We start from the raw sequence: 13,659 nt of genomic DNA on the forward strand, positions 1-13,659 counted from the left end.
TGTAGAATGGCAAAAGGTGAGAGCAAATTACATGAGGGGACTGGATGAGGAATGAGACGTGTTTAGGAAAGCAGTGATGGCAAGCGCAAGAGATGCATGTAGCATGAGAAAGGAGGGAGGTGGGCAGATCAGAAAGGATAGTGAGTGGTGGGATGAAGAAATCAGGTTGTTAGTGAAAGAGAAAAGAGAGAGGTTTGGACGATACTTGTATGGAAGGAGTGCAAATGACTTAGAGATGTATAAAAGAAAATGGTAAGAGGTCAAGAGAAAGGTGCAAAGGTTGAAAAAGAAGGCAAATGAGAGTTGGAGTGAGAGAGTATCATTAAGTTTTAGGGAAAATAAAAAGATGTTTTGGAAGGAGGTAAATAATGTGCGTAAGACAAGAGAACAAATGGGAATATTGGTGAAGGGGGCAAGTGGGGAGTTCTGAACAGGTAGTGATGAAGTGAGAATGAGATGGAGTGAGTATTTTGAAGGTTTGCTAAATGTGTTTGATGATAGAGTGGCAAATATAGGGTGTTTTGGTCGGGGTAGTGTACGAACTGAAAGGGTCAGGGAGAATGGTTTAGTAAAGAGAGAAGAGGTAGTGAAAGCTTTTAGGAAGTTGAAATCCTGCAAGGTGGATGGTATTCCAGTGGAAATTATTAAAAAAGGTGGTGACTGTGAGGTTAATTGGTTGGTAAGGATATTCAATGTATGTACGGACCATGGTGAAGTGCTTGAGGATTGGTGGAATACATGCACAGTTCCATTGTACAAAGGCAAAGGGGATAAAGGTGAGTGTTCAAATTTCAGAAACATAAGTTTGTTGAGTATTTCTGGGAAATTATATGGGAGGGTCTTGATTGAGAGGGTGAAGGCATGTACAAAGCATCAGATTGGGGATCAGTTTGGTTTCAGAAGTGATAAAGGATTTGTGGATCAGGTGTTCACTTTGGAGAATGTATCTGACAGATTCTTAGAAAAACAGACGGATTTGTATGTAGCAATTATGGATCTGGAGAAGGCATATGGTATGGTTGATAGAGATGCTTTGTAGAAGGTCTTAAGAGTATATGGTGTGGGAGGTAAGTTGCTAGAAGCAGTGAAAAGTTTTTACCAAGAATGTAAGGCATGTGTACAAGTAGGAAGAGAGGAGAGTGGTTGGTTCCCAGTGAATGTCGGTTTGCAGCAGGGGTGTTTGATGTCCCCGTGGTTGTTTAATTTGTTTATGGATGGGGTTGTTAGGGAGGTAAATGCAAGAGTTTTGGAGAGAGGGGCAAGTATGCAGTCCGTTGGAGATGAGAGGGCCTGGGAAGTGAGTCAGTTGTTGTTTGCTGATGATACAACTCTAGTGGCTGATTCATGTGAGAAACTGCAGAAGTTGGTGACTGAGTTTGGAAAAGTGTGTGAAAGGAGAAAGTTGAGAGTAAATGTGAATAAGAGCAAGGTCATTAGGTTCAGTAAGGTTGAGGGACAAGTTAATTGGGATGTAAGTTTGAGTGGAGAAAGGTTGGAGGAAGTGAAGTGTTTAGATATCTGTGAGTGGATAGCAGCAGATAGAATCATGGAAGCAGAAGTGAATCACAGGGTGGAGAGGGGGCAAAGGTTTTGGGATCAATGAAGAATGTGTGGAAGGAGAGAATGTTATCTTGGAGAGCAAAAGTGGGATGTTTGAAGGAATAGTAGTTCCAGCAATGTTATATGGTTGCGAGGCTTGGGCTATAGATGGGGTTGTACATAGGAGAGTGGATATGTTGGAAAGGTTGAGAGAGCAGAAGAGGGTGTGTTAATATGATTTGGACATATGGGGAGAATGAGTGATGTAAGATTGACAAAGAGGATATATTTGTGAGAGGTGGAGGGAACAAGGAGGAGCAGGAGACCAAATTGGAGGTGGAAGGATGGAGTGAAAAGGATTTTGAGTGATTGGGGCCAGAACGTACCAGAGGGTGAGAGACATACAAAAAATAGAGTGAATTGGAACAATGTGGTATACCGGGATCAGTGTTCTGTCAATGGACTGAACTAGGGCTTGTGAAGTGTCTGGGGTAAACCATGGAAAGGCCTGTGGGGCCTGGATGTGGATAGGGGGCTGTGGTTTAGGTGCATTACTTATGACAGTTAGAGACTTAGTGTGAATGAATGTGGCCTTTTTTGTCTGTTTTCGTGGCACTACCTTGCCGAAGTAGGGGATAACGATGATGTTTCCTGAGGGGTGGGGTAATGCCAGGAATGGATGAAGGCAAGCAAGTATGAATATGTACATATATATATATATATATGTATATGTCTGTGTTTGTGTATATGTTGATATGTATATGTATGCATATATGTTGATATGTATATGTATGTATATGTGCATGTATGGGCGTTTACTTATATAAATGTGCATATGAGTGGATGGGCCTTACTTCATCTGTTTCCTGGCAGTACCTTGCTGACGCAGGAAATGGCAATCAAGTATGAAGATAAAGTGATATTTACTGTTTTCATTTTTTCTTAATCACAGTACCCAGAATGGAATGAACCAGGTGGCTGTATTGTAGAAATGGCTGTCTCCACCAATTCTCGTCACATAGCTCTTCTCTCTGACACTGGGAAGCTGTGGATTGGCTCTTCAGATATTCGTATTAAGTATTGCGAGTATGATGTCAAGAGCCAAGTCAAGCCAAAGCAGATTGCCTGGTAAGATTTTTTTCTTATTATATATTTTTCAAATTTTACTTAAAGCTTTTGTCTGACATTTTATTTAAGCACATAAATTTTCTTAAAACTGATTGTGTACAGTACACGTGCAAAGAGGTTCCTGAATGTGAGTGAGCTGAGAAGGGTTGTAGGTGGAGGATCTGATCATTTCTTGATGGAAATGAGAGTGAAAGTTGGTTGTGGGTCCAGGAAAAGAGGAAATAGCATGTGAAAGTGAGTTAGCAATGAAAAGTGCCTTGTGTCTTGAGATACAGCATCAGGAAGACTGAATGAGGAAGGTATAGTGTGAGAGTAAATGAAACCAGGAAAATGAAAGAGGAGTGGAAGGCATTTAGGGAAGCATAGCTTAAGTGTGTGGCATGTGGATGGTGGGGTGCAGCTGTATCACAAAGTATACAGAGCAGTGGAATGGAGAAGTTAACCTTCCAGGTATATAATGCATCTTCTGTATGGTTGAATGGCACTTTCACTTCCTTCAGGTCAAGATTCATCTTAGTCACCATCTGTAGAAAAGATATTGATTCTTATGATGTCATTCATCTTTCATCTCTGAGTCTTGAAATGGGTGCAAGATCCAATCAAGTTCTGATGATAGCCACTAGTACAGTTTTTTTTATTTTTTATTTTTGCTGTATTTGATAAGTAGAAGAAATTCTTGAAGCAGGAAGTAAGAAATTTTTTTTATTTTTTATTTTCAATGTTTTTGGTAAGTAGAAGAGACTCATCGGGCAGGAAGTATGGTAAGAGGCTGTACTTAAATGGTTTGGACATTTGGAGATAACGAGTGAGAAGCAGTTGACAAACAGGGTATATGTATCAGAATTGGAGGCTACAAAGAGAAGGGGGAATCAGATTGACGATGTAAGGACAGAGTATGTGTGCTCAGCTATGATTGAGTGAGAATAGTCTGCAGTCAGCCAATTTGTGCATCTTCCATTCACTGAGGTACTTTGCTCACCTTAGGTTTTCCTGCCCTAAAGAATACACCCTTTTCCTGCTCTCATGTAAAGCACAACATCAAGCTATCCATGGCTGCTGTGCTGGACCATAGGTTGTACTCTAACATTCAACACTTTCACACACATTTTTATCACTATGGGGAGGTGATGGCCCAATCATTGTCTCCCAACTACTAATTCAGACTTGAAACATTAACCTTAACCCCGGACCACCAACATACCTATGCCCACAGTGGTAAATGTCTATCCCCAAAAAAGTACTCCATCAGATGCTCCATCTGGACTCATTGGTACACCCTCTGCTGTATTTCACAGTCGTGCATAAAAGATTTCTCCTAACATTGAGCGTTAGCAACTACTCATGCAGTAACTCCCTAAACCTCCCTTGCAAACCCATCTCATTCCAGCACAAACACTCAACCAACAACAGCGAAATATGCATAGTCTCATTCTCCTCAAATCAACTCTACTATTATTCAGAACCCTTACAGCAAACTAAACATCCTGCATATCATTGCCTGTCCCATCAGAATGAAATACTGAAATACTCAGCGACCTCCAAGAACACATCCTCATAGCCTGCATTCAAGAAACCAGACTCTCATCCAGATCAACTCTTTCACCTTTTTTCAAATACATAACCATAAGAGAAGATAGTGGAGAAGTCATAACACTTGTCCACCAAACCATACTATCCTCCACCACCACTGACACTACAAAACTGCTCACAGACAGTGATAGCACTAGAAATACAGTCTGCAAGAATTGAACTTCACAATACTAACAACAACATAATTAAGACCTACATACCTCCCCTTCCACATCTGTATCTATACCTCTGGTGCCCGTTCTCTTTGGGAACACCCTCAAGACGTGGCCATAGTTAAAAAGTCTCCATAACTGTTGAACTCCTGTGTTACATCTTAGCCTATAGTGCCTCACCCTTAACAGGCCACTGGCAGAGGGCAACTCTGGTGAAGTTTTTCCAGAGGCTACTACCCAATGTTCATACCAACTACTAACTAATGTGTCTACCAAAGGTTCCTGCTTAATGTTCCAACCCATTACTTCTACCTGATGTGTCTACCAAATGTTCTAACCCAGTACCTCTACCTAATATGTCTACCTAATGTTCCCACTCATAACTTCTAACTCATGCTCTTACCTGATATTCCTGCCTACTACTTCTATTTCTTCATAGATTCCCAATTAGTAATGGGAGGTGCAGGAAAGGCTAACTACTGTGTTACCTAATGATCATGCCAAATGTTCCTACCTTCTACTTTTATGAATTGCTTCTACATTTTGCCAAAAGGCAGGCCTGGTGCATGGCGCTTACTGGAAAATCTAGAGTTACGAAGAATGAGTTGAATGAGTTAAGTGTTGTCAAGTGTTATGTGCGACAAGGAGAAATTGTATGTTTGTGGACAGGATGCCAGCAGCCACCCATGGGTGAGGCAAAAAGAAAAGACTGCTTCCTGTGTCAGAGGAGTGCAACTTAACAACCACCGAAGTGCTTGCTCACTATGCAGCCATCCCAAACTTTCCCTTTACCCAGGCGGGTAGTAGCAGTAATATACTTTCCTGGCCAGTGGCTGCTTACCAACTACTCCCCATTCCACTTGCCCTTCTATATATAATCCCAACCAGCACACTTGATACTTATCTCTTTGGAGACTTCAGTCCCACCATCCAGCTTGTGTCAGCATCACATACAATACGTTAAGGTGAGCTACTTATATACAAATTGCAACCCATCAATATCGCCAGCCTGCTCACCCAGCCAACCAGACTCCAGCACACCATCTCAAGCAGTCTGCCATTCCAATCATCACCTTCTGGTCACCAGCGCTACTTACATGGACTGCCTAGAGCATGCTACACAAACTGTTCTCTGATCATCTCCTTATCTTGGTGATAACATGCCACTTGTTGCACCTCATCTGTACAACCATCAAAAAGACTTACACAAACAATGCACATATACATATACATGTGCAAGGACATAGAAAGAAATATAACCCAAATTTCTTGCCCCAAGTTACACTTCTCATAGGACATAGAAACCAACTCAAACATAACCTTTTACCATCGGAATAAGAGAACAAATCCAAGCTCTCAATAACACTTAATCACTGAAAGGCAGATCACATATTGTGATTCCTTCCTCAAGGAACCACAAGACACATCAGTCAACTGTAGCACTCATTAAAGAAGAATCATACATCCTGCACTAATCCATCCATCACTCTTGAAGCACTTCTGACCCATTACAATGATATCCCTTCTCTCAAAGAACACACAAACATGCTCATGAGACATTACACAAAAATCAGCCATAAACCAGCTTCATCCTGAAGTCATAAAGAACTATGCAGAATCCATTCAGGAACAGCTACTGCAGAATCCATTCAGAAACAACTACCCATCCACCCTTTACTCCCACTGGTTCAAGCAGTACGATAAATACCATGAAGAACTCCTCAGCAGGTCCTTAGAAAATATCAGTCTGCCACATAAAACACTTTGGCCCAGTTGCAGTGTGTATGGCACTGCCATACATCTTCAGCTGCTCCTGACTGCACTTCAAATTCCCAGACATCTGGAGACTTACTATCATAATACTAATCCTAAAGCCTTGCAAACCACCCAATCCCCCCTTCTCCCACCACCATGTATCACTTCTGTCTTCAGTATTCAAACTCTGTTGAAAACTGACTTAAACAGAACAAAGCAAAATATCCCAATCTCACCTGTACAACTCAACATCAGGCTCAACCTCTCCACCACCACTGTAAACACTGACCTCTCGTATATCACAGCCCATTCTGCACAACGCTAGTGGCAGTAGACATCAGCAAAGCATTTAACACTATTCCATGACACATTTTCACACAAAAGACATTTGACACCATCCTCCACAATAGTGACAAAAGCCATCAAAGTCTGCAGTGGAGTTAATTAAGGAGCAGCTTTATTTCCAGGCGCCTTCGGTCTCTTCTGATATGACCTCTTATTACCTTCAGCATACCGCACTTGGTCCTCTCTTGTGCAGACAGCCTCTCAGTCACAGCACCCTGACACCACAGTAGCAACAAAAAACTTGCAGCAATACATTGCATTGTTGGAACAATGACTCACCCTAAACAGAATGTCTGGATCTCCACAAAGGTTTCAGTCAGTCTTGTAATTCCAGAGACATTAATCTAGTTCACAATTTCCAGCCCCATAATTAAGGAACTGCACCCTCTGAACAGAAATATCAACTATTTTAGGCATCTTATAAAATACATGCATGACATTAACTACCCGTACCAGCAACATGAACACAAAATCAAACAAAACTAAATGCCTACACACCACTTACAGGCTCCAGGTTTGGACTAGATTAGAATCCCTCAGCATCCTAAACAAACAGTTCGTTTGCTTCACTCTAAATTATGCCTAACCTGCCTAGTCTTCCAGCCTCTCAGAAGCCATATAACAAAGCTGCATGCCACAAAATAAAGCACTCAGAACAATCACTGACTGCTTAGGAACCACAAATACTCAACACTTACACAAGAAACAAAGATCCAATACAAGCCCACCTCAGCATGCTGGGCACCCAGTTCTTTGCAATATTCCTGATCACTTGCACTCCTTTCCTTCTTATGATTACCAGACACTTCCCTCCATTTTCTCTAGCAGCTTTGCTTCGTGATCCCTTCACTCACTATCCTTTCTCTCCTGTCCACCTTCCATCTGCTTGCTTCACACTTCTGTCACACATGTAAGCAGTGCTTCCCTGTATGCATTCCATTTCTCACCCTAGCTTTATTTGCTTTCTACACTCAGTCTTTCCTGGTTTCTCTTTACACGAGCCTCTTTTCCAGTCTCACTCACTTTTACCTTCTCCCCACCCATATCATTTGCTGCTTTCCTAAAGCCCCTACAAACCTTCACCCCTGCCTCTGCCAAGCACTGACCAGACATCCCACCAGATGCCCCTCTCAGCACATTCACCTGCCTATCATTTAATACAGAATCCATAGTGCCTACTTTCCATTGTGCTTGATCACCCAAGTTTACTTATGTATGTCCCAGTCACCATTCCTTTTACAGCACACTGCTGCACAAGCTGTTTACCATTTCCATTTTACAATGCTTGGTACCCCATACCTCCTGATTATACCCTCATATGACATATTACCTTCTCTCACATTCAAATCAGCCATCACCAGTAATCAATCCTTTTCATCAAAACCATTGACAGACTCTCATTTTCTCCCAAAACACTCACTGCTCCTCCTTGGTCCTGTTGTTTCCAAGTGCATAAGCACCCCTTGTAATACACTTTCATATTTACCCACATCAGTCTAGGGCTCTCTCTTTCACACCTTCCCATTACTCCTTCAGCAGCATTACTACCCTTTCCATAACTTTCACCCTCACACTATCTATCTATATCTCTGATGCCCATTCCAACTGGAACTTCCTCTAGGAGTGGCCTCGGCACTCGGCAATAGAGTCTCCATAACTAGTGGTCTCTGGTGCTGCCTCTTAACCTTTAGTGCCTCACCCTTCACAGGCCACTGGCAGAGGACAACTCTAGTGCAGTGTTTCCAGATGCTCCTACCTAATGTTTCTACCTGATATGTCTACTTAATGCAGCTGCCTATTACTTTACCTAAATGTTTCTTCCTAATGCTTGTGCCTAAATGTTCCTACCCACTACTGCTATCTACTGCTCTTACCATTTTGCCAAAAGACAGGGCTAGTGCATAGTGCTCACCATGGAAAATCTATGGTTGCTAAGAATGAGCTGAGTGAGTTAAGTATTGTCAAGTGTTATGTGTAACAAGGAGAGATTATATGTTTGTGGACAGAGTGCCAGTAGTCACATGTGGTTAAGGCAGAAAGGAAAAACAGCTACCTGGGTCAGAAGAGTGCAACTTGACAACCACTGAAGTGCTTGCTCACAATGCAACTGTCACTGACTCTCCTGGTACCCTGGCAAGTAGCACTGGTAATATACCAGCCTGGCTGTTGGCTGCCTATTTATTGCTGACTTTACCCTTGAGACATTCCCAAACCATTCTTCTCCTCTTCTCTTTAGTTTTGTGACACTCAGAGCTAGAACATTCAGGTTCCTTTCCTTAAACATACTCCCTATTTCACCCTTCTCCTTATCTTCATTACATCCACATTCAGACACCTAAGCTGGAGCCTTTGAGGATAGTGGAGATATTGCATGTAAGAAAGTAAATGATATGATAAGCAAATGGTTCATTATAAAGATGGAAGTGTATCTGTGTTTATTATTACCATGGTTGTTTAGTGAAATGAGAGGGAGGTGAAATGATTGCTGTGTACAATTGATTCATGTTGAAACAGAATGTAAGATTCACTAATTGTCATATGTAGGTAATTCTTTTCTGTTTGTAAAACCATTGCATTGTTTCGTAATTTTTCATATTCAGCAAAACTACAATCTGCTATATCATATCTCAACCTTATGAAAAGAATAGTAAATAAAGTCATCATGGTTAGACAATGCATGCTTTTTTAATGCTAGAGACTTCAGTCATAGAAAGCTCACACCAACGGTAAGCCTGAATTGAAATATGAAAAGGATTAAAGAGGGGGAAAATAAGAGAAGAGAAATTATTTTTTAAGAGTTTTAGGGAGATGAAAAATCTGCCTTTTCTAGTAGCAATATCTCATAAAGAATCTGATTCTGTTGCAGGTGTGGCACAGGGGCTGTGGTGTTATTATGGGACATGACATTAGAGGTAGTAAGTATGAATGGAGATGCCACAAGCTACTACCTAGATTCTACCTCACATCTGGTACAGGAAGCTGATGGCTTGAGGGTCTTGGGTAGTATTACCCATGACCTGTTGCAGAAAGTGAGTAAGGAATAAAAAAGATTTTTCTCTCTCAATGACTCTTTAACATGATGAAATGGTGAAAAGTAATCTTCTTTGGGGTCTCTTGATTCTTCCTAATGCACAGGTAATATTTTTCATTCATACTCCTTGGACTTTGTTTCATCATGGTATGATGGGATCAGCACAAACTAAGGTTATGCCATTCTATGATCAATTGAATTGGCTCAATGCTTTCTTTTCACAGTCAGCTGTGAGAGATTCTTTAACCCTTACACTGCTCTATTCTTCATCTGAAGAATAACTTTGGACTGGTGTATGCCTCATATGAGGTTTAATGGTTCCTGCCCTCATTTCAAATTCCAGTTAATATATTTTTTATTTATTATACTTTGTTGCTGTCTCCCGCGTTAGCGAGGTAGCGCAAGGAAACAGATGGAAGAATGGCCCAACCCACCCACATACACATGTATATACATACATGTCCACACACGCACATATGCATACCTATACATCTTAACGTATACATATATATACACATACAGACATATACATATATACACATGTACATAATTCATACTGTCTGCCCTTATTCCTTCCCGTCGCCACCCCGCCACACATGAAATGAAAACCCCCTCCCCCGCATGTGCGCAAGGTAGCACTAGGAAAAGACAACTAAGGCCACATTAGTTCACACTCAGTCTCTAGCTGTCATGTATAATGCACCGAAACCACAGCTCCCTTTGCACATCCAGGCCCCACACAACTTTCCATGGTTTACCCCAGACGCTTCACATGCCCTGATTCAATCCATTGACAGCACGTCGACCCCGGTATACCGCATCGTTCCAATTCACTCTATTCCTTGCACGCCTTTCACCCTCCTGCATATTCAGGCCCCAATCACTCAAAATCTTTTTCACTCCATCTTTCCACCTCCAGTTTGGTCTCCCCCTTCTCCTCGTTCCCTCCACTTCTGACACATATATCCTTTTTGTCAATCTTTCCTCGCTCATTCTCTCCATGTGACCAAACCATTTCAAAACACCCTCTTCTGCTTTCTCAACCACACTCTTTTTACTACCACACATCTCTCTTACCCTTTCATTACTTACTTGATTAAACCACCTCACACCACATATTGTCCTCAAACATCTCATTTCCAGTACATCTACCCTCCTCCGCACAACTCCATCTATTGCCCACGCCTTGCAACCATATAACATTGTTGGAACCACTACTCCTTCAAACATACCCATTTTTGCTTTCCAAGATAATGTTCTCGACTTCCAAACATTCTTCAAGGATTCCAGAATTTTCGCCCCCTCCCCTACCCTATGATTCACTTCCGCTTCTATGGTTCCATCCGCTGTCAAATCCCCTCCCAGATATCTAAAACATTTCACTTCCTCTAGTTTTTCTCCATTTAAACTTATCTCCCAATTGACTTGACCCTCAACCCTACTGTACCTAATAACCTTACTCTTATTCACATTTACTCTCAGCTTTCTTCTTTCACACTTTACCAAACTCAGTCACCAGCTTCTGCAGTTTCTCACATGGATCAGCCACCAGCGCTGTATCATCAGCGAACAACAACTGACTCACTTCCCAAGCTCTCTCGTCCACAACAGACTGCATACTTGCCCCACTTTCCAAAACTCTTGCATTTACCTCCCTAACAACCCCATCCACAAACAAAGTAAACAACCATGGAAATATCACGTACCCTTGTTGCAAACCAACATTCACTGAGAACCAATCACTTTCCTCTCTTCCTACACGTACACATGCCTTACATCCTTGATAAAAACTCTTTACTGCTTCTAACAACTTACCTCCCACACCATATATTCTTAATACCTTCCACAGAGCATCTCTATCAACTCTATCATATGCCTTCTCCAGATCCATAAATGCTACATACAAATCCATTTGCTTTTCTAAGTATTTCTCACATACATTCTTCAAAGCAAACACCTGATCCACACATCCTCTACCACTTCTGAAACCATACTGCTCTTCCCCAATCTGATGCTCTGTACATGCCTTCACCCTCTCAATCAATACCCTCCCATATAATTTCCCAGGAATACTCAACAAACTTAAACCTTTGTAATTTGAGCACTCGGTCTTACCCCTTTGCCTTTGTACAGTGGCACTATGCAAGCATTCCGCTAGTCGTCAGGCACCTCACCATGAATCATACATACACTAAATAACCTTACCAACCAGTCAACAATACAGTCACCCCCTTTTTTAATAAATTCCACTGCAATACCATCCAAAGCCGCTGCCTTGCCAGCTTTCATCTTCCACAAAGCTTTTACTACCTCTTCTCTGTTTACCAAATCATTCTCCCTAACCCTCTCACTTTGCACACCACCTCGACCAAAACACCCTATATCTGCCACTCTGTCATTAAACACATTCAACAAACCTTCGAAAAAAGGTTTGTTGATATATGATTCTTATTCTTAGATGTCTCTTGCAATAGCACAGCTGAAAAAATATTATGCATCACAGGTGTTGATGATATAACTGATAGCCCCAGATAAAAGATGACGTTGGGGTGATCTTGTTTATTTTTTTTTCTTGAAATTATTTTCACTCTGTGGTAATGGCATGAATACTCTATATTAAGAAATAGTACCTTTTTCACACTTCAGATCAGTATGAGGGAAAGTGTTTGGCACATGTAGAGAGGATATAGAAGGTTATATTTCTTTCATTATCATGAGCTTAATGTAAGACTTAACTTTTTTTTCCTTTTTTTTGCTGACACTTGAATGGCACTGATGACTTGAATGGCATTGGTTGTGAATAACAAATATTATTATTTTATTATTTTGCTTTGTCACTGTCTCCCGCGTTAGCAAGGTAGCACAAGGAAACAGACAAAAGAATGGCCCAACCCACCCACATACACATGTACATACATACACGTCCACACATGCAAATATACATACCTATACATCTCAATGTATACATATATATACACACACAGACATATACATATATACACATGTACATAATTCATACTGTCTGCCTTTATTCATTTCCATCGCCACCTTGCCACACATGGAATAACAACCCCCTCCCCCCTCATGTGTGCGAGGTAGCGCTAGGAAACGACAACGAGGCCCCATTTGTTCACAATATCTCATAATAGATCACATGAAAAATGAATGTGACAGCAGTGAGTGATTACTTACAAGGAAAATAAGGTGCGTTTGTTACTTGATTTCTTCCTTGAGGACATGGTCATTGGGAACACTTCATGTGCCAGCCAACCAGCTCTCCCCCTCCCCCTGCCCCCTCTTGCCTGCCAAAATCTCTCAAAGCCTCTTATTTCTTCACATTTCTCATGTTATTCTTCAGTTTGCTCTCAAACAGGTAGATATCATTAGTACTCCTTTTCATTAATTAGGTCATCCAATACTCTTTTGTAATTTCCTTGGGGTCGCTGTCTACGTATGACCAGCAGATCAGTGGTTTTACACTTTTGGTATTGGTCATAGGACTACTGAGGAGAGCAGAATTTTTCCCATGCCGTTTTGGTTGTGGAAAAGATCTTCATAGATTAGCTGGATACTTAAACAGAGGTGAGAAAAGTTACACCTCTTGATATTGACTGCCATTTATCTAGGAGGTCATCAGATGTTGGTCTCTATTTGAGGGTTAACAGTATCAGAATTATGAACTTTACCTTTACATGACGTATAAAAGCTTATACACCTATAAAGGACTCCTCTGTAGATGTGTGTTGCTTGATTCTTACTATTGATTTGAACATCATCATGTGCATTTAGGAGTGAGATGAATATTATGCCATGAAAGTTATTAAAATGGACACCCAAATCCTTGTATCTTACAGTTAATTTCTCTGTTATGAAAACAAGCTCAGAATGAATACTCTTAGCAATATCTGTATAGAGAAGGAAGCTGGCAAGTATGTAGGTATATGCAGGTGCATAGGGATATATTAAACCACCACATAGCTCAAAAAACTCAGCTGCAATCCCATGCAGTCCTTTTAGTTAACTACACTACACCTAAAGCAAGGATTTCACTACCTCTCTTTTCAGCATACCATTTGCCAAGTCTGTCACTCAAGATGCCTTTTCACACTAGACATCACT

General features: G+C 41.2%; 1 protein-coding gene across 1 annotated transcript in view; it reads left to right on the plus strand.

Moving 5' to 3' along the window:
* Vps16A (vacuolar protein sorting 16) overlaps positions 1-13,659 on the plus strand; it is a 125,427-nt gene that overhangs the window by 27,025 nt on the left and 84,743 nt on the right. Inside the window, exons 6-7 of the mRNA XM_071665315.1 lie at positions 2,492-2,667; positions 9,376-9,538. Of these exons, the coding sequence (XP_071521416.1) occupies positions 2,492-2,667; positions 9,376-9,538 (339 nt within the window). The remainder of the gene's footprint in view (positions 1-2,491; positions 2,668-9,375; positions 9,539-13,659) is intronic.

Source organism: Panulirus ornatus, chromosome 1 (genome assembly GCF_036320965.1).
Source record: "Panulirus ornatus isolate Po-2019 chromosome 1, ASM3632096v1, whole genome shotgun sequence".
In the NCBI taxonomy this organism is placed as follows: Eukaryota; Metazoa; Arthropoda; class Malacostraca; order Decapoda; family Palinuridae; genus Panulirus; species Panulirus ornatus.